Below are 27,203 nucleotides of genomic sequence, written 5' to 3'. Positions count from 1 at the left end.
CCACTTATCTGTTCTCTGTATGTATGAGTTTGGTGTACTACAAAGTGATTTTTATCTGTCCATTTAAAATGCCCTTGATTTTATGCCAATTCATGATTACTGATGTCTGAATCGTCTTCCATAGTTCACACACCTTCAGTAAATTTTTACAATTCCTTAAAACAAGACAAAAAAACTTTAGCTTTAATTACAACTCTCCTACTGGCTGGCAACTACAAAATATGAGAGTTGCCATAGTCTAAGTAAGCACTGCCCCTTAAAACTAGAATCCAACTTTGGGATTTTTATCTTATCAAGGTCTACATTCTCAGTACAGGTCTCGAGAGAGAGCAGCACAAAATATACTGAAGACTGTATAAAAAAAAACAACAAGTTGCAAAATTCAGTTAGACATAGACAAAATGATCCTAAAATTCATATGGAAATGCATAGGGCCCCAAATAGACAAAAAAATCTTGAAAAAGAAGAACAAAGTTGGAAGACGTACACTTCTTGATTTCAAAACTTACTACAAAGCTACAGAAATCAAGACAGTATGGCACTGGCATAGGATACCACAGATCAATGAAACTGAAATAAGAGCCCAGAAACAAACCCCTATGACTATGGTCAATTGATTTTAGACAAAAAGGGCCAAGACAATTCAACAAGGGGAAACTTTTCAACACATGGTGCTGGGACAACTGGATATCCACATGCAAAAAAGAAATGTTGGGCCCCTACCTCACACCATACACAAAAATTAACTCAAAATATATAATAGATGTAAACATAAGAACTGCAACATAAAACTCTTAGAAAAAAACATGAGTAAACCCTCATGATCTTGGGTGAGGCAATGATTCTTTAGATACAATACCAAAAGAACAAGTGATAAAAGAGAATATTGACAAGTTGGACTGTATCACTATTCACTATCAAGAAAGTGAAAGGACCGCCCATGGACTGGGAGAAAATATGTGCATATCATATATCTGGTAAGGAACTTGTATCCAGAGAAAATAAAGAACTTTTATAACTCAATAATAAATAGTAAATAATAAAAAGACAAATAATTAAAATCAGAATAAATAATAAAATAGACAACCCAATTTATAAAATAATAATAAAAAGACAACCCAATTTAAAAATAGGCAAAAGACTGGAAGAGACATTTCTCTAAAGAAGACATACAAATGGCTAACAGGCACATGAAAAGATGCTCAACATCATCAGCCATCAGGGAAATACAAATAAAACCCATAATGAGATAACACTTCATACCTACTAGGTCTGGTAAAATTTTAAAAAACAAAAACAAAAACACAAAAACAGACAATAGCAAGTGTCAACAAGGATGTGGAGAAACTGGAACTCTCATACATTGCTGGCAGGGATGTAAAATGGTGCAACTACTTTGGAAAACAGTCTGACAGTTCCTTAATGGTCCGTATTACCCATATGACCCAGAAATTCCACTCCTAGCTATCCACCCAAGAGAAATAAAAACATACATGCATGCTCATAGTAACATTATTCATTACAACCAAAAAGAGTGAACAATCCAAATGTCTATCAACTGATGAACAGATAAATGTGGTATATATCCATATGATAGAATGTTATTAGGTAATAAAAGGAAATACTGATACAATGTGGATGAACGTCAAAAACATTATGCTAAGTGAAAGAAACCAGACACAAAATACCATAATATTGTATGATCCCATTTATATTAGATGTCCAGAATAGGCAAATCTATAGACAGAAAGTAGGTTAGTGTTGCTTAAGGCTAGAAGAATGTGGAGGGGAAGGGAATGGTAAGTGACTTGCAATGGTATGAGGTTTTCTGGGAGATGATGAAAATGATCTAAAATTAGATTTTGGTGACTGTTGCATGGCTCTGTAAATATATTAAAAACCATTGAAACGTACACTTAAATGGGAAAAATTTTATGATATGTAAACTATATCTTAATAAAGCTGTTCTAAAAACAAAACAAACATTAGCCCAATAAAAATCATGAATTCTTACCCCAGCAGTTGTTAAGCAGGTGGTGAACTCTTTAGACAGAGAGGACAACTCTTTACACAACACAACTGTCATCCTAGGAAACAAGGGAAAAAAGAAGAAACAGGTCCTAGGTCCCCATATATGTTCAAACAGGTCCTAGGTCCCCATATATGTTCAACTACATATATGGGGACTCATGTTATAGGAAGAGAAGGTTCAGTCCTTAGAGAAATACTTTTCTACAAAATTCTCTAGAAAATACTATGCTTTCAAATTAAATCAAAGGAAATAACTAAGATACATTTTAAGGAGACAAGGTCGTACTTAAAAGATCCTACATTCTATTTAGAAATATAGTTAAATTAAATATTTATTCATTCATTTGACAAATACTTACTGAAAGGCTTCTATGTACCAGGTACTTCTGAGCACTGGGGATATATTAGTAAACAAGCAAAGCACCAGTTTTCATGAATACTAACTTACTTGCTGATTGACAGGGATACTATAAATATAGAAAGAGATGGATGTTTGTATATGTTTATAGTTATATATGTATACATTTATACACACACAAAAGTATACATATATTTATATATATAATATGCCCTAGATGGTGATATGAAAGCAAGTAAAGAATTCAAAAATGTAACAGGGAAATGCAAATCAAAGCCACATGAGGCAGCAACATGGATGGACCTACAGATCGTCATACTGAGTGAAGTAAGTCAGACACAGAATAACAAATATCATATAATATCGCTTATATGTGGAATCTTAAAAAAAAAGAGTATAAATGAACTTATTTACAAAACAGGAGTCATGGATGTAGAAAACAAGCTTATGGTTACCAGGGGATGTGGAGTGGGGGGGTGGGAGGGATAAATTGGGAGGTTGGGACTGATGAATACACACTACTACATATAAAATAGATAACTAATAATAACCTGCTGTATAGCACAGGGAACTCTACTCAATACTCTGCAATAGCCTACATGGGAAAAGAATCTCCAAAAAAAAGAGTGGATGTATGTATATGTAAAACTGGTTTACTTCGCTGCACACCTGAAACTAGCACAACATTGTAAATCAACTATACACCAATAAAAATTTAAAAAACAAACAAAAAAACACACAATGAGATATCATCTCACACCTGTCAGAATGGCTATCAACAAAAAGAACACAAATAACAAATGTTGGTGAGGATATGGAATAAAGGGAACCCTTGTACACTGTTGGTGGGAATGTAAATTGGTACAGCCACTGCGAAAAGCAGTATGGAGGTTTCTCAAAAAACTAAAAATAGAACTACCATATGACGCAGGAATTCCACTCCTGGGTATATGTCAAAAAAACAAAAACACTAATTTGAAAAGATACATGCGCTCCAATGTTCATAGCAGCATTATTCACAATCGCCATGGAAGTAACCTATGTTACTTCCATGGAAGTAACCTAAGTGTCCATCAACAGATGAATGGATAAAGAAGATGTGGTATATATACACAATGGAAAGTATTGTGTTCTCAGCCATAAAAGAGAATGAAAGTTTGCCATCTGCAGCAACATGGATGGACTTGGAGGGCATTTATGCTAAGTGAAATAAGTCAGACAGAGAAAGACAAATACTGTATGAAATCACTTATATGAGGAATCTAAAAAATACAACAAACTAGTGAGTATACCAAAAAAGAAGCAGACTCATAGATATAGAGAACAAACTAGTGGTTACCAGTGGGGAGAGGGAGGGAGGGGCAATATAGGGGTGGGGAAGTGGGAGGTACAAACTACTGGGTGTAAGACAAGCTCAAGGATGGGGAATATAGCCAATATTTTGTAATAACAACATGGGGAATATAACCAATATTTTGTAATAACTGTGAATGGAAGGTAACCTTCAAAAATTTTATAAGACTTTTTTTATTAAAAAATAAATTTAAAAATAAAACAAAATAAAAATCCTACCCTTGAGGAGGTTAAACTGATCAATGTAATAGTGAATTAGAGTTAAAGAAAAGAAAAAAAGAATGAGAAAATGGTAGAAGATAGTATTAGATAGGGTGGTGAAAAAAGGACCCTCTAAGAAGTAAAGGAAATTCAGTGAAGGAAAGAGCCATGACTGGAAGAGCATTCCATGCAGTGGAAATAGCTAGTTTTCCAAAGAATAGTCTGCTTTGGGATTGTGAATCCCTCATCCTAAGGATGTTTAAGACAAAACTAGGCCCCTCCTTACAGGATGTTGTAGAGAGGCAGTGAAACCGTAGGTGAAGAAATGGCCCAGAGAACATCAAGGGTCCCTTTCAATCCTAACACACTAGACACTCTCACTCATGTTTTTTTCTCCAATGAAAATTCTCATTATTTAATTAGGAGATTTATTTAGAAAACAGTAGGGGTTTTTTTCCTCCTGTGACTACCTACATTCTATCATTTTTCAAAGTTTTGTTTAAAACCAGCAATATACTGGAAAAAAAAGGGTTTGAAACTTAGATAGACCTGGGTTTAAATCCCAGTCTGCACAACCTGGGCATAATTTACTTAACTTCTCTTATGTTTGTGTTTCCTCATTTTTAAAGTTGGACTGATCATTTATCTTGAGGGTTGCTTTTAAAGATTAGAAATGATACACGTAAATCCCTTAGTATGGGACCTGGCATATAATTAGCACTCAATAACCAACAACTGTTAGTAAGAACTGAGGTTATTAGAACTATTTTCTGTTTTCACTTATGCAAAATTCTACTTCAATTAAGGTCAGTGATCTGAAAAAAAAAACAAAACTAGTTTTCCAAGTATGAGTTGGTTAATAAAAGAGGGCAGATTTATAATATAGATTTATGGCTCAATGAAAATAAACAACACCCTTGGCTACTTATTAACTAAAACCCAAAATGAACAAACCTCTAAGATGTGAATGGTGCAATGTGAACAGCAACGTATTGAGAGGAAAGTTTCTAAACCTTTGGAAAGACACTGAGAAAACCCTTTCAGCAAACTGTATCATTTAGAGGGACACTCATTACACTTACTGGGAAAGGGCTCTGCTCCTGTCTATGGCTGTTACTTCCTGCTTCCTGCCATGCAGAACCAGAGCCGCTGTTTTGTGAAACAGTTCAATTGAGCAGGCAGTCAGTTCTGCTAGGCTCCTGATTGCAAATGCATGGATATCCTGGGAAAAACAAAAGAAAGCATAACAAAACAGAGCATTGTTTTTTTTAATACAAGAGGAAATGACACCACCCTGCTTCTCCCATACTGAAGTATACAATATCTTGAAAGCAACAGAGACTAACAGCTGCCCTTCAATAAACCTCCTCTTCTTCCATAGTAGTTATATAATTTTATAGCTGGGTTCATATAGCTATAAAAACAGAGGCTCCCCTGAAGTCAGGTGTGACCATGGGACTAAGTTTTAGCCAAAAGATCTGAATAAAAAGTGTCATGCGCAGCTTCTGGGAAACTTCTCATGACGCCACATACATGCACCCTTTGTCTCTGTTTCTTCACTCCTTGCATCCTACAGTCTAGAACTAAGATGTTGCAATCTTGGATCACAAGGTAGAAATTATGGATAGCAGTACAACAAAATAGGTGCTTACATCCCTAATTGTGATACCACATTGAAAAAAAAAAAAAGCCTTAGTTGTTTTCATTACCTCTATTGAATTGTTATTGATTTGCTCAATTTTTTCTGCTTCCAACTGTTTTTTTCCTTCTTCCTTCTCTTCTAATGGTTTGGCCAGAGATGTCCTGATCCATTCACAGGCTATATTTCTTGCCTAAATAAGAAAAAGATTATAGTTGGCCCTCCATCTACACAGGTTCCACATCTTCAGATTCAACCAACCACGGACTGAAAATATTTGGAAAAAAAAAAAATCCAGAAAGTTCCAAAAAGCAAAACCTAAATTTGCCAAGTGCTGGCAACTTAAATAGCATTTACATTGTATGTACAACTATTTGCACAGCATTTATACTGTATTAGGTATTATAAGCAATCAAGAGGTGATATAACATATACCAGAGGATGTATGTAGGTTATATGCAAATACCATACCATTTTATATCAGGGACTTGAGCATCCCTCAATTTTGGTATCAACAGGGGGCCCTGGAACCAGGATACCTCTGAGGATATCAAGGGATGACTGTACAGTCCATCAGCAATTCGATTCAGCTCACCAAGATTACTGTGCACCCACCAGGAACATTTTAGCATCATGGAAGTCAGTGTTCTTGTTCTCACCCAAACAAACATACCATCTAGCTTTTCAGTACTTAACTTACTAGATCTCCTTACAACACTTAACATTTGTGACCACACATTCCCTCGAATCCTTTGGCTTTTTTTAAACTGAGGTGTACCTTACACACAGTAAAGTGTGCAAATCTTCAGAGCATGACAGGTTACATGTGTATATGCCTGCATAATTGTGACCCAGATCAGGATACAGAACTTTCCCATCACCCTAGGAAGTCCCCCATACCCCTTCTTAGTCCCGAATAGCAGCCTTGGCTCTCTACTTATCTCACCCTACTCCCTTCCCTCTCCATCGATCCTATTTCAGTAATTTTAACTATTCCCTACCTGCTGCTGACTCCTGAATCCTTATTTCCAGCACTAACTTCTGAAAACAACATATTCCAACTCCCTTCTGGACATACGCATCAGGATATCCTATAGGCATCTGTCTCACATAACATGTGCAAAATTTAAATTCATCATCTTTCTCTCCCTATCCCTAAATTTTTCATCCTCTCTTATTCCCTTGAGCTTTAGAAGAACCATCATATACCAGTCATACAAGCCAAAATACACGAGCCATCCTAGATTTTTCCTTTCCAATCACCAAGATAGTCTGATTTTACCGTACACATTTCTCCACTTTGCTCTTCCTCTCTATTACCACCACTTAAGTTCAAATCTACTCTATGGCAAGAGCACTCTGACTGGTCTCCCTGCTTCTGATATGGCTCCTCTTAAATCCATCTTCCCTAATGGTACCAGTGATCTATCTAAGCCCATAGCTGATCACTCTGCTTTTCTTCAATGGCTCTCCATCCACTAGATCATGCTCTTTGACATGATCTAAAAAGTGCCCATGACCTACTCTACCTACTTCTCTAGTTTCATCTCTTATCACTTCCCGCTTTATGATCTGATAATAATGACCTGTAATATGCCTGTTCTTTGTTCATTGTATTCCCTTAGTCCAAAGTGTCATTTCCATTTTTTTTTCCCCTAAATCAAGGCAACTCAATTTTCTTTCAATCCTCCACCCAAACACTGTCTGCTCCAAGTAACTTTCAAAGGCATCCAAGGAGATTGGGCACCTCAACAACCCTTTTCTGTACGTCCACAGTCCCCTAAGTACACCTTCAACTTAGTACTTACCAAAATACACTGGAATTAACTACGTGTTATCTCGTAAATAAACTACATTATTACGGAACAGTGGTGGTATCTTATTTGGATTAGTGCACCCAGATGTTCCCTATAGTGTTGAGAGATATCTACTGTTTTTACCTAGCTGGCATGTATATCTCCTTTCTTTTGGTAGTAAGTCCTAGATTTTTCTCAGTTCATGTGGTTTGGATGGGGTTACTTTCATCCTCTGACTCCAAGGGTTGGCAAATGATTTAGGTTTAGCTACCAAGAAATTAATCCCCCTGTCTATACAGTAATTAGCTCATGGATGGAAAAGTGACCCAAGCTAGGTCAATGGGCATCAGCCTCAGGACATCTCGTAAAATTACTGGGAAAGGGAAGCCCTCTTTCTGTTGGAGTTACTCAACTGGAAAAAGTCTCCTGAAGCTGCCAGTAATCATCTTACCATCATGTGGAAAAGCATCCCTAAGAATGAACAGAAGAAAGCAGAGTCAAGAGATGGAGAGGGGACAAGTTTCTGGGTGGAGAGCCATGCCTGAAGCCAGTGTTGCCCCTTAGTTTTCTAGTTTCGTGAGCTAATAAATGTGCCTTTTTCTTAAGCCAGTCTGACTTGAGTTTCTGTCATTTGCAACTGAGAAGAGTGCTGGTTTCTAATGAAATGTTTACTGTCATTAAATTAAGTCATCCACTTGAGTAACTTTATATACACAGAATGTGTTCAGAGCTGTAACCAGGCAATAGGAATCCAGAGAAGACGTTGAGAGTCATTCTGAAAACTGAGGGAATCACAGGCTTTATTACAGACATAGTACTGGGGCTGAGCCTCTAAGGATCAATAAGTGGGGCTACACCCAAGGGTACAACATGAATGAGCTAGAGCAGAACCTATGAACCCAGACAAAAAACAGACATTGATTTATGTGAGATGGAAAATAGAAGAAAAACAGAGAGATATAAGGCCACATAAAACAAAAAGAAATCTGATACTATATATTTAACTTACTTGGAGATATTTTAGTAGGCATAATACATACTCAAAATAACCTCTCTAATAAATACATTAAGTTATTATAATCTATTGTGCCAACTCAATGTAATTTATCATCCCTTTCAAAAAATACCAATGCTTGGGACTTCCCTGGTGGTGCAATGGTTAAGAATCTGCCTGCCAATGCAGGGGACACAGGTTCGATCCCTGGTCTGGGAAGATCACACATGACGCAGAGCAACTAAGCCCATGCGCCACAACTACTGAGCTTGCGCTCCACAGCCTCCGAGCCACAACTACTGAGCCTGCGTGCCACAACTACTGAAGCCCACGCATCTAGAGCCTGTGCCCCGTAACAAGAGAAGCCACTGCAATGAGAAGCCCACACACTGCAACGAAGAGGAGCCCCGGCTCGCCTTAACTAGAGAAAACCTGCACACAGTGACAAAGACCCAACACAGCCAAAAATAAATAAATTAAGTAAATTAAAAAAAAAAAAAAAAACAATGCTAGCCACCCTCCACACTCAGAATTCAGTCTGGAACGTCCCACTGATGAGATCTAGAGACTTCGGAATTAAAAGGCACCTTTGAGCTTAGCTTCTCCAACAACTTATTTTTTTTTTGACCTGAAAAAAATGAGGCCTGGAGAACGAATGGGATTTGCCTACATCACATGTGAGAGTCAGAATAAGAATCAGAACTGTGTTCTCAGACTTTTGCTTCATTGCTTTTCCCTTGCATCATACAGACTCTCATATAAACTCCTGGAAATAATCAGGTCCTGATCCTTAATCATTCTACATCTTAAGTCTCAACACCCAAAATATAAGCAATACAAAGATTGCTTTTAGAGAATGACTAGGACTACCAGATAGGTAAGGGGTTACTTTTTTTTTTTTGCTGTACGCGGGCCTCTCACTGTTGTGGCCTCTCCCGTTGTGGAGCACAGGCTCCGGACACGCAGGCTCAGCAGCCATGGCTCACGGGCCTAGCTGCTCCGCGGCATGTGGGATCTTCCTGGACCGGGGCATGAACCCGTGCCCCCTGCATTGGCAGGCGGACTCTCAACCACTGTGCCACCAGGGAAGCCCGATAATTTTATGAAAATACATTTGCACACAGTTAAGTGAATAAAGTGCTAAAGAATACATATATCAATAGTATGGTAACTTTTACATAAGAAGGAGATAAGAAAATATATCTGCTTGTCTTTAAAATATATCTGCTATCTAAAAAAGAAACACAGGAAGGATATGCTGGAAAACAAGAAAGTTTAATATCTAAAAGGAGAGGGGAGAGTGAAGTGGGTGGGAATTGAGAGGGAGTGACACTTCTGAATATATTTTTTGTACAGTTTTGACTTTTGAAAACATATTAATACTCTATATATTCAAAGATGAAATTAAATTAACATGGGAGACAATAAGTAAATCATAAATTTTTTTATAGTTTTGTTTTATAATAGTATGGGCAAAGCAAGGAAAACATTTCAGATGCATTACAGGACTGGGGAAATTAGGAAATGCAGTAATGTTGTTGGGAGAGAGTTCTTACTATGAAAGAGAGATACAAATGTATAATGGGGAGAGGCAAGGAAGAACCTGTAAGAATGGACTGAAACTGGAGTTATCAGTGTGAACTCATGATCTCTAAAATATGTATGTGAGCATATACGTGGACACACACACACACACAGGTGCACATATGTGTACTTGAATACATTTCCTAGGCCAACAGGGCCTAGAAGCAAAGATACCCCAAGCAATGAGTACACTTAGCATCCAGGTTTTGTCCTGTAATATCAAAAAGGAACCATGGCTCCTTGAAGAAAAGGTTCATTCTGGAGAGAAATATGGAAGGTACAAGATCTCGTTATGCCAGAAAATAAGGAAATACTCAAACAATAATGGGGGCATGTCACACAGGAGTCAGCTTGAAGGACAATTTGAACAGCAAAATAATTAAGGACAGTAATGAATTACAAACCAATGGGGGGAAAAATAGAAACCCATGAGACCATATCAATAACAAACAGATAATAAAGAGATAAGGGGAGAAGGGAGAGCTCTTAATTCTAAGTAGAATGCCGAGAGCTCACTGGTAAATGTGGAGCATGTACTGGGATTGAAACAAATCATCATTCAGCAACCATCACAGTAAAGACTGGTGCAGCAAGAATCATGAATAGTTGCTAAATCTAGGATGCTAAATTATGAGGAGCAGGATATTTGTATGGTCTTAAAATGTCTCCCCACAGAAAGCTCATTAGTAGCACAGGAACAAAATAATAATTATACAGTGAGAAATCAGACAACACATCACCAATAAGGGACAAATGGACATCGTGTGCCTCTAGATATGATACCCTGTGCAGGATACAATATCACTTACAAGAATGTATAACCTGATTTTAATCATGAGAAAACATCAGACAACACTCAAATGAGGACTACTCTACCTTTATAAAGGGGGAGGGGCTTGTATTTCTCAAAAATGTCAAAATCATAAAAGACAAAGAAAAGCTAAGGAACTAGTCCAGATTAAAAGAGACTAAAACAAACAACAAAACAAAACAAAGCAAATACAGATTAAAAGAGACAAAGTACGTGACAACTAAATACAATTCTCAATCATGTACTGGCTCCAACATTAGAGGAAAAAATTGGATATGAAGGACATTGTCAGGTCAATTGACAAAACTGGAATGTGGACAACAGATTAAATAAACTATGGTATCAATGTTAAATTTATTGCAGTTGATAATTAGTGTGGTTATAGAAGGGAATATCCATATTCTTAGGAGATACATATTGAAATATTTAGGAGTACAGGGCTATAATGCTTACATTTTACTCTCAAAAAATAGTCCCAGGGCTTCCCTGGTGGCGCAGTGGTTGAGAGTCCGCCTGCCGATGCAGGGGACACAGGTTCGTGCCCCGGTCCGGGAAGATCCCACATGCTGCAGAGCGGCTGCGCTCGTGAGCCATGGCGCTGAGCCCGCGCGTCCGGAGCCTGTGCTCCGCAACGGGAGAGGCCACAACAGTGAGAGGCCCGCGTACAGCCAAAAAAAAAAAAAAATAGTCCCAGGGACTTCCCTGGTGGTCCAGTGGTTAAGACACCATACTTCCAGTGCTGGGGGGGGTGGGCATGGGTTCTACTCCTGGTTGGGGAACTAAAGATCCTGCATGCCGCACGGTATGGCCAAAAAAAAAAGTCCCAATAATAGTAATAACGTGTGTGTGTCTATGCGGGAGGTGGAGAGGAAGGGATAGGAAGAGGGAAAGAGAGAACACATTTGCAAGCACAAATGATGAAGCAAATGCAGTGAAATGTTAATAGGTGTATGTGCATAAAAGCTATATGAATGTTGTTTGTACTTTTCTTGCAACTTTTTTCTAAGTTTGCTATTACTTCCAAAACAAAAAACACTATGACACAAGCTAGAAAGTGCCATAAAGTGCTACAAACAAGACAAGGGAGAGGAGCTGCTGAGGCAAGGTTCTGAAAAGCTTTCTTGGAGAATGCAGTGTTTTTAGTGGGCATGGGAGAGCAGGGTAACTTCCCTTAAGCATCCTATTCCTTACCGTGGGGTACGCAAGAGGTGACTGTGATGACTATACAATGGCTATCAGCTCTCCCTGGCCAGGAAGCAATGTGTGCTGCTGCTAACCGATCCTAAGATATTTCTCGAGAAGAGGGTGAAGAGGCAGCAAGCAGCCCAAGATCCAGAGAATACTGTCCCAAGAGCTGGCACTGGCATATCTGCTAGGCGGGTATTACCCTGGAAACAGTTATCTCCCGACCCACTCTGAGCTTTGACTGAAGTCCCTCTATGCTCCAGATGTGTGAAGACAGCTCAGGCATCACTACCAAAGACCAAGGCTCAGGCCATGGACTCTCTCATTTCCACAAGCTAAGTGGTCATTATCTGAGTTACCGGGCTCTGGGAAATGGCAAACTCCAGCTACCTAAAGGCAGGGGCCACATCCCATCATCTCGGAATAACTCAGAGCCCTGAGAACAGTGAGCCCTCTATAGAGAACTAGCCCATTGGTATCATGATGGCTGGTGAGTGCTGCCAACTTTAAATGACCAATGCTATGGCCTAATTTAAGCTTTCAGACAAGCAAAGCATTCCAAATGGAAACAGGTGAGGATGGCAGATGTGTTGGGGGGCTGGGGGTAAGGGGGTGCAGTGTGAGCTTAGCACACTAACCTGCGAGACCAAGAGGGAGACAGGAGGTATGGAACTCGGAATATACCCTCGGTTTTGGTGACATCCTTGCCAGGAATTTACCACCTTACATTCTTTATCCACTAAATATATATATGTAAAAAATTGAAAATCAGCAAGAAGGAAAACTTACCCTAGTAAGTTTCTCCGATTTGGAGGAGACATGCAGCTGGGAAAATAGCTCTGTTATCTCTTTGGTAAAGTCTTCATCCCCTAGAAAAACAAGTCCCACATAAAACACTGCAGAAAGACTGGTGAGGATCATTGCAGGGGGAGAGAAGAGGAATGACAGAAGCAGCTGTAGCAGTAGCAACAGCAGAAGCAAATCATATGAGCAAGGTGCTTTAGTGCTTACAGAATCCTTTTATGTATATTTTACTGATGAATTCTTCCAATAGGCTTCTAAAAAAAAGTGCATCATTATCCCATTTTAGAGATGAAGAAACCAGGGCTTGAAGAGGTTAATTTATATCCCCAAATCTCATAACAAATTAGGAGTCAAACCTTGGGCTTCCCACCCCCAGTCCACAGCCTGTGCTCTTTGTATTACATCCTAGAAGTATGAATGGAAAAGTGATGAAAGCAGAGTACTAAGCGGGTAAGAGGCATGTGCTTCCAAAGAAATGGAATTTAAGCTGGGACATAAAAAACAAGTACAAGTTAGCCAGGAGAATGGAAGAGCTTCAGGCAGAGAAAACAAGTACAAAGATCCGGAGGTGAAAGAAAGCGTGGCAAGAAGTTTAACATAGTTGGGAGTGTCCTAATGGAAGAAAGAGAAGAGGGGTAGAATGAAGTAGGAAAGTAAGCAGGATCCAGGTAATAAAGGGCATCATAAACCATGGTGAAGAATTCAAACTTTTATTAAGAGAATGAGGAGCTGCTGAATGGTTTTATACAGAGACAGGTAAGTCCAATTAAAATTTTAGAAAGATCACTTTAGCTCCTGGGTGGGAAAGAAATAAAAAGAGAAATAAAAAGGGAGGCAGGAAGCCTGAGGCGATATTCCAGGATCCAGATAAGAATAAGGATAGATAATAAGAAAGGAAGAGGATTCCAGAATGTTGGAAGGATAGTAATGAAGCTGTTGGAATAAGCTTGATGAGCAATGATGTGGAACATGGAATACTTAATACCCGAGAAACATGAAAACAAACAGGTGAGTCAAGATCAAAAACAATCAACACATCCAAACAAATGACAGGAAATGGCTCTTTTCCTCTCTATTCGTCTAAATCCTATCCAATCTCCTCTTTGAAGCCCAGCCAAAGTTTTCTCTCCACCAAAGGCTACAGAGAGAAATCCTGTACACAGAAATCTCTTAGCACTTATAATCTATATGAATATTTCTTAGTCACCAGTTCATGGTTACCAGGGCAAATTACTACTGCTTCATACATGCTTTCTCCCCAGAATCCTTAGGAAAAAAATTTGTCTCAGTTCTTCTCTCTCCATCTGCTCTTCTGTCCTCTCCTGGCATTCAAGGCAGAGAATTCAAAGGGTTTAGTGATCCCAGGTATAACATAGTTTGGGAAAAGCTGATCTCACTAAATGATACAACTGTGACCTATATAACTCATGTAAACAACTCCTAAATCATATTCTACTAAAAACCTGACTCTCAGGAAGGCATTTTGCTTTCCCAGCTAAGCTCTAAATTATGTGAGACAAGGGATGGATCTGAATCCAAGTGGGATGCAAGCACCTCAAAGGGTTCACAAAAAAACAGAGTGCAGGAGGAAAAAAATGCAACTTTTACTTGTAGTCATTTATCTCATTCTTCAAGAAGTACTTTTTTAGGATGTACTTTAGAATGTAAATAATAAATTACTATGGTAGTATATGTGAATAATTTATACACATTCAAATATACATATATTGGGTCTAAGTGCTCAAAAACCTTTTACTGCTAAGGGATAATCAAAAAATGTTTGCATTTGCAACATGTATAGACCTGGAGGGTATTATGCTTAGAGAAATAAGTCAGATACAGAAGGACAAAAACTATGTTATCACTTATATGTGGAATCTAAAAAATAAAACAAATTAATATTTTAAAAAATAATAAGGTAAAATAAAATACAGGGGGAAAAAATGGAGATCCTTGTTGTGTACTCCCCACAGACTTGAGCATAAAAAGCAGTTGTTGCATTAGAATAAAGCATGTAAGGATGGAAGGGAGACAGGGTTAGTGCTTTGGAGGGACTCAGGAGAGAGGCTGGCACCTCAAGCAGGAAGTCTCCTAAAAAAGTGAAGGCATTGAGTATATAAGATAGAGGGACAAGGGCTAAGGATGCTGATAGAAACTGAAGATGATCAACATCGCCAGAACTAGGTTCTGTGATTTTCTCTCCCCTCTGCTACCACTTTTTTAAAAAAAAACTTCATTGAGATGTAATTAAATACCAAGGTCAGTGCTGCATTCTCAACCAAAATCACTGCGGAGGGCCACTGGGAAGGGTGGCATGCAGCACTCCAGTGCTATCTTTGCAGAATCCTGATCTCAGGCAAACAGGGAATAAAAATACTATAGACACAAATCCATCTGTTTAGAAATTCCCTTAGAGTCCTCTGAATGGTATTTAAAGATCAGGATTTCTGATCACTATGTGAAGCCAGATGTCAGACAAAATTAAACAAATCCTGTTAATGGCACTATGTACAAATAACCTTAATTAAATTCATAAATAACCAGGGATTGTCACACCAGGGCTTAGTTAAGAACAATGGAGCAACTTAAGCAAATCAAAATTAATTTATGGGTTTCCTGCTAAGTGAGACTTTGGAAATGCACATCTTTATTTATTTACTTATGCCATCCTAATAATGAAAATAATAGCCACCATTGTTGAGTGTTTACTATGAGCCACACATTAAACATAATATTTCATTTAGTCCTTATAACAAACTGAGAGGAATTAGCTACCTCTACTTACAGTTGAGGAACCAGACACTCAGGGTTAAGTAATTTCACAAAGTTGCATGGCTTAATAAATGGCAGATCTTGATTTAGAACCCAGGTCTAACTCCAAAACCCATCCTTTTATCCACCATGCTTATTGCCTTCTCAATACCTCAAGACAGCTTTAAAAACTCATATTCAAGGACCATTTCATATCAGGACTCTTTTACACAGAGTAAGATACCATCTAGCAAGATATTACATAACCAGACAATTGGTTTAAGAAGATGTGGTATATATACACAGAAGGGACTACTACTCAGCCATAAAAAGAATGAAATATTGCCATTTGCACCAACATGGATGGACCTAGAGATTATCATACTAAGTGAAGTCAGAGAGACAAACACAAATACTGTATGATATCACTTTTATGTGGAATCTTAAAAAGAATAGTACAAATGAATCTATATACAAAACAGAAACAGACTCACAGACACAGAAAACAAACTTACAGCTACCAAAAGGGAAAGGGGAAGGGGGGATAAATTAGGAGTATGGGATTAACAGATACAAACTACTATACATAAAACAGATAAGCAATTACTGTATAGCACAGGGAATTATATTCAATATCTTGTAATAACCTATAATGGAAAACAATCTGAAAAATATATGTATATAATTGAATTACTTTGCTATACACCTGAAACTAACACAATACTGTGAATCAACTACACTTCAATTTTTAAAAAAGAGTTAATGTAATTGGAGAGATTTATTTCAAGGACAATCACTGCATATAAACACACTACATCCCTCCCACTCAGATGCTGGATTTCCATATTACCTTTCTTCTCTTCCTCCTCTTCCTCACAGAACTCTGCTAGGGAAAATGCTTCTTTGAGTTGCTCCAATTCAAATTTTAGAGTCTCTAATTCTTCTCCACTTAGAGAATTAAGAATAGATTTCACCTGAATTGATATAAAATAGTAAGTGGGAGTATGAGAGAAAAAGAAAAACATTCTCAAATGGAGAAGAGGCTATGGATCATATTAAAATTAAAACTATGAGTTCACAAGCTCTACCTCAAGAACCTTAACACAAGAGGCAGGTCATCACAGAAAGGTACGGAGAATTGTGCTTCCAAAAATAATATAAGCTAGAAATGTCTGGAAATTATTAGTGCTTAACAACAGCTTAGAAATTAGGAGGAAATGAAATAGTCTTGAATCAATTAAATGCTAACAGGTAACTGTATCCAAATTGGCAGCTTAAGCCAAAGAAACTTATAAAAAGAAAAAAAAAGAACAAGATCAAGGAAAAATAATAGATGTGCTATTAAGACCTCTTTGGTAATCTTTCCTTTTTTTTTTTTTTTGCGCGGTACGCGGGCCTCTCACTGTTGTGGTCTCTCCCATTGCAGAGCACAGGCTCTGGATGCACAGGCTCAGTGGCCATGGCTCATGGGCCCAGCCGCTCCGCGGCATGTGGGATCTTCCCCAGGGCAGGGCACGAACCTGTGTCCCCTGCATTGGCAGGCGGACTCCCAACCACTGCGCCACCAGGGAAGCCCAATCTGTCCATTTTTGTTTACATTTAGAGAAACAACACTTGATTCATTCTATTTCTAGCAATTAGTTCAAAAATTAGTTTTTTTGTTAATTTTGGTATAGTATTTTCAGAAAGTCTCAAGCCTCTACCTGACATACATTTCATCCTCCAACTGCACAAAAGGAAAAGAAACTATGCAGTGTGCTTCTGCTTAAAGACACTCCAGTAGAAATTTTTGGTTTGGAATTACCTTTATTTCACTTTCTTGGGAGAGCATCTCCAGAGCTTCTAGATGTGAAAGGCCTTGAAATTCATCAAAGAGTAGCCCATAATGAGTTTTCTTGTCCGTTTCCATGGTAACCTCATTGGCGTTCCATAGCTCTTCTTTCTCCTTGGCCTCTCGTAAAACCTGAAAGATCGAGGCATTACACTGCAACAAGTAACAAGAGCTTAAGGGTGAGTTTTTGTTTTTTGTTTTTTTTTTTTTTTGCGGTATGCGGGCCTCTCACTGCTGTGGCCTCTCCCGTTGCGGAGCACAGGCTCTGGACGTGCAGGCCCAGCGGCCATGGCCCACGGGCCCAGCCGTTCCGCGGCATGTGGGATCTTCCCAGACAGGAGCACGAACCCGTGTCCCCTGCATTGGCAGGTGGACTCCCAACCACTGCGCCACCAGGGAAGCCCCAAGGGTGAGTTTTGAAAGTCGAGGGAAGCAAACTGAGATGGGTAACACTGCCCTTTCATTCTTGGAATTGTGATTCAAATCGGATAGGCTCAGGAGCTGCAGGGAAAATATGATCACATAATTTGCTCCTAGACAGGGTAAATAACACCCCAGGAACCAGGTGTTTCTCTGACTGTGGTTTTACCATTAATCTAATAACAACCCTGAAAGGGCTTGACATCTTATACTGCACTGACAAGAGTTTCCTGCAGAAAGGAAAGAGGAGGAATAAAAAAAGAACTGGGCATTTTTCTAAGCATTAGAGCTGTGCATCCCCTTACCAAAAACAAAACAAAACAAAACAAAACAAAAAACACTGAAAAGTCCTCAAAAGGAAATAATAACAAGGTCCCAAATTACCAAAGGCAAAAATACAGATCAAAATACAGAGAGGAATGCAAACAGTACCTGAGACAGTGTGGAAGTCCGGTTCATCAGACCCTTGGTTCTTTTAAATCCAGGATCCCCTTCTGCTATTACATCCATTGTCTTTTTCCCAATGAATTCTAAGGCATCCAAACCCCCACTGATAACACTCTTTCCCTAGGAGACACATGCAACCTCATTACAATAATACTGAAAAAAGACACCTGCATGTTTTCATTTCATAAAATAGTGGCTAACAATAGCAACCACTGGCTAGAACAAGGAGCAACTAAAACGATCATACAGTGCTTGTGGGAATGTAAAGCAGTATACCCACTTTGGAATATTATTTGTCAGTATCTACTATAGCTGAACATGTGAATATCCTATGACCCAGCAACTCCACGCGTGGTTAAATACTCAAAAAATGTGTAGAGGTTCATCAAAAGACATACAAGAACACTCAAAGCAGTACTATTATAAAACCTAAAAGCTGGAAACTACCCCAATACTTACCAACTCTGGAATGAGTAAATGTTACACAGTCACTCGATGAATACAACAAAGAAAATGGAATACGCCACACAAACTATACCGTGAATAAATTATACAAACATAATAATGAGTGAAAGAAACTAGATACACCAGAGTACATTCTGTATGATTCTGTTCATATAGCAGGGAAAATTAATCTATGACGGCAGAAGACTGGATTGTGGTTATCTTAGATGGCAAGAGGGGGAGGCACAGAAGACTGGGAGACGGCACAGGGGAAACATCTGATATACCACCCTGCTGTTTCTTAGTCTGAATGTGTTCATGTCGTGAAAATTAAAACTGAACACTTACGATTTCACTTGTCTGTATACAGATTATACTTCAATAAAAAGTTAAAATTAAAAAGTACTAGCTATCTATCCTCATGTAGGAAAGATATTACGCTTCCTATATAATCCTTTCAAAAATGTTTCTAATCATCTATAGTTTTATTAAGTATTTATCATAAACATCTCATTTTCCCTTTGCCTAAAAGATACAATTATGACAAAAGTATTTTTGTAAAGCAGAGATGTTTCTCTAGGGCCACCAAACTAAGAATTCTTAGTCCATAAAATATTATGTACATTGCCTCTCTATTACTCTTCATTTCCTGCTCCTTCTTTTACTTCTTTTAAGTTTTCAAGTTAGCTCTCACTCTACCCACCCTAAGATCAAAGTGAATGATCTTCAGCAATTTGAACTCCCATAAGAGGAATCAGTCCCCATGACTTTTCAAGGGAAAGAAAGAGAAAGAGACAAAAACCCATTATAATCATGGAAGGAAGCAGACCACCTTGCAATTTTTACTCACTGTGCTCTGAACAGCAGTAGAGATGGTAGAGAATACCCCAAATGGCCCACTCATTGGAGAGGAGTTTTCATTCTCTTTGGCATTTGTCTCTCCTATAGTGGGGAAGGGATGTGTAAATATGAAGAGGCAGTCCATAAATAGTTTTGCTTTATTAGCATCTATACGAATTTTTAAAAATTAGACCTTATTTCCAACACACAAGGCCTTAGTACTTTTTGTTTTATTATTTTAAACCATTTGCCTATTTTAAAATAAAAGTTAAGGCAGTTTTTCATTTTCATTTCAAAAACAAAATCCAGTCTTCTGAACAACCTACTGACATATATAACAGACTATATACTGTGTGATTCCAATCATATGATCTTCTGCACAGGTAAAACCACAGGGTCAGAAAACAGATCAGTGGTTGCCAAGAGCTAAGAATAGGTGGAGGGGAGTGACAACAAAGGGGCATGAGGGTATTTTTTTTGGGAGGGGGGGAGGAATGAAAATATTCTCGAGTCTTGTCTATACAAATATAAGAAATATTCTATATCTGTATAGTCACAATGGACTGTGATTACATAGCATAAACAGGACGGTATGTTTGTTAAAATATGTAAAACTATATACAGTTGGCCCTCTGTTCTATGGATGCTGAACCTGTGAATACTCATTTTATATAAAGAACTTGAGCATCTGAGGATTTTGGTATCCATGGGGGGCTCCGGGAACCAATCCCCCCATGGATATCAAGGGATGATTGTATCTAAAAAGAGTGAACTTCACGTAAATTATAACTCAATAAATGTGACTTTTTAAAAATCCGGTCTACTTTAAACTTTATCCTGGAAAATTATGCTTCTCCACAGGATTCAGACATGCATTACAAAGATTTTTTTTTAAATCTGTTATATTTTATTAATACTAAAATCTCTTACAAGAGATCAACAAATAATCTATTGTAGGGAGGACTTCTGCTTCCAACTATGATGGATTATCTGGTATCAGACTTGCCCTTCTACCATAGCATCTAGAAAACTGGACAAAATATAAGAAACAATTATCTCCAGACATTGGACTACAGACCGTACTGTACTATGGTTCAGGACAGAAGAGAAACAAATGATGAGAACTCTATGATTGGCTTCCTTTCCAGACAACAGCACAGGGAGGGGAAACCCAAGCAGAGCATGGCAGTCTTATTAAGTAGAAGAGACAGAGACTGGAATCTAGGAAAGCTGAAGCACCTGGAATTTGCAGGTCAGAGTACAAGCATACCTCATTCTATTGCACTTTACTGTGCTCTGCAGATATTGTTTTTTTTTTTTTTTTTTACAAAGTGAAGGTTTGTGCAACCCTCCACTTTCAGATAATGGTTAGTATTTTTCAGCAATGAGTTTTTTTTTTTTTTTTTGCTGTACGCGGGCCTCTCACTGCTGTGGCCTCTCCTGTTGCCGAGCACAGGCTCCAGATGTGCAGGCCCAGCGGCCATGGCTCACGGGTCCAGCCGCTCCACGGCATGTGGGATCCTCCCAGACCGGGGCACGAACCTGTGTCCCCTGCATCAGCAGGCGGACTCTCAACCACTGCGCCACCAGGGAAGCCCCAGCAATGAGATATTTTTTTTTGGGGGGGGGGGTAGGAGTTTTATTAATTTATTTATTTTTGCTGTGTTGCATCTTCGTTTCTGTGCGAGGGCTTTCTCTAGTTGTGGCAAGCGGGGGCCACTCTTCATCACGGTGCGCGGGCCTCTCACTATCGCGGCCTCTCTTGTTGCGGAGCACAGGCTCCAGACGCGCAGGCTCAGTAGTTGTGGCTCATGGGCCTAGTTGCTCCGCGGCATGTGGGATCTTCCCAGACCAGGGCTCGAACCCGTGTCCCCTGCATTAGCAGGCAGATTCTCAACCACTGTGCCACCAGGGAAGCCCGAGATATTTTTTAATTAAGATATGTACATTATTCTTTTTGACATAATGCTACTGCACACTTAATAGCCTACAATATAGTATAAATTTTTATATGCACTGGAAAACCCAAAAAAGAATTTGTGAGACTCGTTTTTTGCGATGTTCACTTTACTGCAGTGGTCTGAAACTGAATTTACAATATCTCCAAGGTATGCCTGTACTGGAGAGGAGGGAGATACAGAGGTAAAGAGTTCCAACTATCTACGCAGGAGTGCCCTTGAGTCTTTGGCTGAATACTAAGCTGTTCCTGCACTGGAAAACTTCATGATACTGGGCAAAGAACCGCCATGGAGCTGTAAACTAAACAATGCCCAAAGCTCATGCTAGGCTGAGAGACATTTGACTTCCAACCAATCAAGGAGAGAGACCTAGTTAAACACCTGGAAACTAGGTAGAGACCTCAGAAGGGTCAGAGACTTAGTAGTTGAGCTAAACTAGCACTTAACAATAACGGCTACTCTAGAAATCACCCTCAAGAAGTTTAAAATCGAGACCAAAAGGTCAATCTAAGCTACAAATATCTTAACTGCCTTCCAAACAAAACTCACACCCTTTAAAGGACTACAAAATCCACTCAGCAGGTAACATTTCTAATGTCCAGCATCCAATCAATAAAATGAAAATGTTATCTCTAAGCAAGAAAAAAAAATTGGTCAATAGAAACAGATTCAAATGACAGAGACGACAGTCAGGGACACTAAAATATATACATAAGGAGGTGAGAAATGGAAGACAAAAAAAAAACAAATGGAATTTCTAGAGTTGAAAAATATATCTAAAATTTAAAAGTCACTGAATGGACTTAACAGCATTAGACATAGCAGAAGAAAAGATCAGTAAACCTGAAGCCACAACAAAAACTATCCAAACCAAAGCACAGAGAAAAAAGGCTTAAAAAAATGAACTATGGAACAGCACCAAAACTAACACATTAAAACATTTTTTCATGCCACAGTAGATTCAAATTCAGCTAACTCTTACTGGGCTCTTACTCAATTGTGCCAAGCACAAAGCTAGGCAATGTTTACAATCTACACTCATGGCTTTACTTATTTAATGTTTGTAACAGTCCTCTGCAATATAAAATATCATCCAATTTCATAGATGAGGAAAGTAGAGACACCTGAGTGGTTAAAGCCAAAGATTCCAAATCCCGTTTCTCATCAGCCCCATGATGCCCCAAATATCAGACAGTCAAAAAACATCTACTGAAATAAATGAGCTTAACTATTCCATTTCAGTTTATAATTCTAGGCCTTAATGTTTCCATATACTGACCTGTTGCATACTGGACTTCAGATGAAATTTCACTGGGACTAGGGATTCCAAGGGAAGTCTCTGCCTTCTCAATGACATTTGAAATACCTTGTCCTAATGAGAAAAAATAACATTTTTATATTTGAATTTATTTGCTACTAGTCACCAAAACTGAAGAAACAAGCTGAAAAGTAAAACCACAGATTTTCAAATTCATTACAACCACAAGACATGTTATTTTGACCATATATAACTAATCTTTGGGAGTGTATCCTTACCAAAGGAAAAAAAATTGATTCATTATCACCAAAGAATAGTTTTATATTAATTCCTAAATGTCAACCTTCTAATGAAAAATGTTACCAATTCTAGTGGCAGTATAAATCAGCCCATCATTACTAATGTATCTTCAAACTATAAAGCCTTTGAGTAATCATGGAAGAAGAATGATTAACAAAGTCGTTTTTAACACACATCTGTAGCAAAATGCACACAAAAATAAAATGACTGATGACCTTACCTACTGTGGCTACTGTAGCTGAGGCTGAGGAGAGCAAGGACTTGCCCCAACTTCCCCAATAGCCCCATCCGGTCTGGGGTACATCTTTGGAAACAGTCTCCTATTTTTCCCAGTAGCCAGAAAAACAAAGGCAAAGAAAAATGGAAAAATTAGAGGAAAATAAGAGTGTATATACAAGGTAGCTAATTATTGGCCAAAAGTATGGGTGAACAGATACATATTATTTGGCTCAAGAAGTGTATTGCTTGACTGACAGATGTATGTTACCTGCAATGTAAGCATCACATAGTAAAGGCAACTACTCATAAAAGCATTTATAGAACTGAGAAAATTGTTTTATGGTTATAAAAGGAAAGAAATAGGTGCAATCCCAATTTGGTATTGATTCCATATTCCTTTTAACCCTAATACTTTTTAATCTCAATGTTTTAATAGATACTCTACTTTGCCTGCAGCCTGTGACGTCTGAACAGGGAGAACGTCTGAAGTCTCAAGGTCACTGGAAGGTTTGGACTCTGGTCTTTTCCGAGTAGAAGCTACAGGTTCTGATTTACTCTCTGACTTGGCACTTTGGTCAACTGACTCAAAATTCTTGGCTGGCTCACAGTTCTCATCTTCAAGGATGGAGGTTGCTTCAGTTATCACTTCAGTCTCAATATCATCTTTATCCGACATGATTAGATCATTGCCTGGTAAAATAAAAGCCCCCCAACCGCCCAAAATTAATTATATAAGCTTGTTTTTGGTAAAAGTTACTTGAATAAACTTTTTGAGATTATCAAGTCACATGCAGGTGTAAGAAATAATACAGAGAGATCTAATATACCCTTCACCCAGCTTCCCCCAAGGGAACAATTTGTGTAACTATAGCATATCACAACCAGGATACTGACAGATACAATCCCCCAACATTACTCAGATTTCACCAGTTTTACATGCACTCATTTGTGTATGTGTAATTAGTTCTATGAAATTTTATCACATGCACAGATTCATGTGATACAGAATAGGATTACCACAGTCAGGATACAGAATAATTCAATTACAAGGATCCCCTGTGTTATCTATTTTTAGCCACGTCCCACCCTCCTCCTAACCCACAGCAACCACTGATATTCTCCATCTCTATAATTTTGTCATTTCAAGATGTTACATAAATGCAATCACACAGTATGTAACCTATTGAGATTTACTTTTTTCACTCAGTGTAAGTCCCTCAAGATTCATCCAAGTTGTTGTACCACTAGTTTCTCCCTTTTTATTGCTGAGTAGTGTTCTTTGGTATGGATGTACCTCAGTTGTTTCACCATTTACCTGTTGAAGGATGTCTGGGCTGTTTCCAGTTTAGGGCTATTACAAATAAAATGGCTATGAACATTTATATACAGGTTTTTACGGGAATATAAGCTTTCATTCCCCTGGAATAAATGACCAGAGTGCAATCGATAGTACTTGCTTAATTTTATAAGAAGCTGCCATACTCCTTTCCAAAGTAGCCGTACCATTTTACATTCCCACCAGCAGTGTATGAGTAATCAAGTTTCTCTTAATTCTCACCAGCATTTGGCAGTGTTATTTTTTATGTGAACCATTCTGATATAGGTGCACTATGACAGCTTAATATGGCTTTAAGCTTTAAGTTGCATTTCTCTAATGGCTAATGATATTCAACATCTTTTCATGTATTTATTTGCCATCTGTATATCCTCTTCAGTGAAACAGCTATTTTTATCTTTTGCTCATTTTCTAATTGGATTTTTTTTTTACTGTTAAGTTTTGAGAGCTCTTTTTATATTCTAGATTCAAGTCCTTTGTCAGATATGTGGTTTGTAAACATTTTATCCCAGTTTGTAGCTTATCTTTTCATCCTCTTCATAGAGCTTTTCACAGAGCAAAAGTTTTTAATTTCAATTTATCAACTTTTCCTTTTTTGACATTAAAAAAAAAATCTTATTACTCATTAATCATTCCTACCTCAATTTTTCAGAGAGAAGATTATGAAATTTAAGCTACCAGAATAAGACTTACATCAGACCAGCTTTTGAATAGCAATGTTAACAAATTCAATTCCTTCCTGAAGTACGGCTCTTTGACAATTAAAGTCAAGATATTAGTGGTGTTTTTACAAGGAGGAGATGCTGGTTTCCAGGATAACCAAGTATTACCAGGGGAGAAATAAATGTATCTCACACATACATACACACACACACACACCCAGACCTCAGTATGTATAAGCACATGTTTTTATCAATATAACTAACCACAAAATTAGACCCAATCCATCAATGCCATCAAAACATTTCTAACATACTAAAAAAGAGAGACATACTAACAACTAAGGCAGCCTGGAAGTAGCACTATAACTGAGGTACACACAAAATGTTAAAAGAACAGAGAGCAAGGAAAAGTATGCTAGGATCAGGAAATAACACTCATGAACTTTAAATATTTGAAAAAAGCATAGAATAATGATCACAAACTGGGATTTTGAGTCCCAAATCTAGGCTACAGATTTTTTTGTTTGGCCTGCACGGTGCTTAAACTGTTTTCTATACTAATTGGTAACATTTAAAAATCAGAGTTCATTTACAAATAGAAATTTCCAACTTCCCTTGTAAAACTGAAAGATCTGGGGACACTGGGCCCACATTGTACTTAATAACTACCTCATGCCAAATATTTGCTGGATATCTTTTAGACAGGGTAGAGTAGTGCTCTCTAGTTCCCCGTAATCTCCACCCAAATTCACTTGACTCGTTTATGTTACCAGATTAGCCCCTGTAGGCATCTGAACTTGTAATACCTGCCTTAAAGGGTACTTAGGATTCTGACAGATGAAGATGCCAATGAGAGAATTCAAGGGTGTGTAAACAACACAGGGGAAATCTCAAAGGTCTGAGGTATGACAGCGTGGAATACAGATACCAGAAGTAGTTAATATGGCAAAGAGAATGATGGGGAGGCGTAAGGCTAGAAAGGTAGATTTATATAACATCCTGGATCCTAGACCATATGGTATATGATATACATACGTTTCCGAAACACATAGAAAAAAACAATCTAGATACAACTATCCATAGACATAAAAACCAACTGTGAAACACTCATTCATTTACTTGCAAACATTTTTTTTTGACTATCTGTTGCATGCCAAGCTCTGGAGACTGAGAACTAATTTAACACAATTTCTGCCCTACTTACTTCAGGGGCCTAATAAGAAAGGCTACGCAGTTCTTGCACAAAGTTCCATCAGTGTTTCGTATAGCTGAAACGTTAATGGAATATCTTTTTGCTCTCCTTATGCTCTCTCCAAGCTACAACACACGGTAATATGCATGTAACATACACATTATATACTATATATAATATGTAGTTAAGCTGACACTCTTCCAACTCTGTACTTGAGTGACTATGAGAAGTCAGTTCACCTATGTGCGTCTCCGTTTCTTCATCTGTAAAAGGAGGAGACTACTACCTACTTGCCAGGATTCCTAGAAAGACGAAATGACCCGGTGGATGTGAGGTTCGGAACGGAGCCTGGCACGTAACCCCTTCACGGGTAAAAGCTGCTGTTAGTACCTGGTGGTTGTCTGGAGGGAGCATTACTATTTTTACTAATATAACGATTTGTCTCGAGACGTACAAAATCCGCTCTCCCTTGTTCCTAATTACAAGAACAGGTGCCAAACCCGAGTTCTGGTGTAAAGCTGCGCTCCTAAGTTCTCCGACGCTGACAACGACAATTCCTCACCCAAGCGGAGCGCTTCAATAACCAGAGCACTTCCGCAACCTCAGCGTCCACCGCGAGGCGCCCGCCGCCCAGCCGCTTCCTCCCCTTCAGCGGCGACCCCGAGACACCGCACCCGGCCCGCCTCCTCCCACGAAGCCCCGTACCCAGCCCGCCGCCACCCTCACCGCCACCACAGCCGCAGAGAAGCCGCTCCCTGCTGCCCCGGAAGTCCTCCTTCAGGACGGAGA

General features: G+C 38.6%; 1 protein-coding gene across 1 annotated transcript in view; it reads right to left on the bottom strand.

Moving 5' to 3' along the window:
- The window catches only part of FAM114A2 (family with sequence similarity 114 member A2), a 38,023-nt gene extending 10,835 nt beyond the window's left edge, over window positions 1-27,188 (bottom strand). The window contains exons 1-12 of the mRNA XM_082623085.1: window positions 27,120-27,188; window positions 23,670-23,914; window positions 23,226-23,325; window positions 22,727-22,819; window positions 19,500-19,591; window positions 18,191-18,325; window positions 17,312-17,470; window positions 16,358-16,481; window positions 12,742-12,821; window positions 5,653-5,775; window positions 5,026-5,165; window positions 2,015-2,087 (exon numbers count right to left, since the gene is read on the bottom strand). Of these exons, the coding sequence (XP_082479211.1) occupies window positions 2,015-2,087; window positions 5,026-5,165; window positions 5,653-5,775; window positions 12,742-12,821; window positions 16,358-16,481; window positions 17,312-17,470; window positions 18,191-18,325; window positions 19,500-19,591; window positions 22,727-22,819; window positions 23,226-23,325; window positions 23,670-23,900 (1,350 nt within the window). The 5' untranslated portion in view covers window positions 23,901-23,914; window positions 27,120-27,188. The remainder of the gene's footprint in view (window positions 1-2,014; window positions 2,088-5,025; window positions 5,166-5,652; window positions 5,776-12,741; window positions 12,822-16,357; window positions 16,482-17,311; window positions 17,471-18,190; window positions 18,326-19,499; window positions 19,592-22,726; window positions 22,820-23,225; window positions 23,326-23,669; window positions 23,915-27,119) is intronic.
- Window positions 27,189-27,203: the final 15 nt, after the last annotated feature.

Source organism: Mesoplodon mirus (genome assembly GCF_964341445.2).
Source record: "Mesoplodon mirus genome assembly, chromosome: 5".
NCBI lineage: Eukaryota > Metazoa > Chordata > Mammalia > Artiodactyla > Ziphiidae > Mesoplodon > Mesoplodon mirus.
Note: the sequence above shows the minus strand (reverse complement) of the source record. Positions and strands in the feature narration are given on the sequence as shown.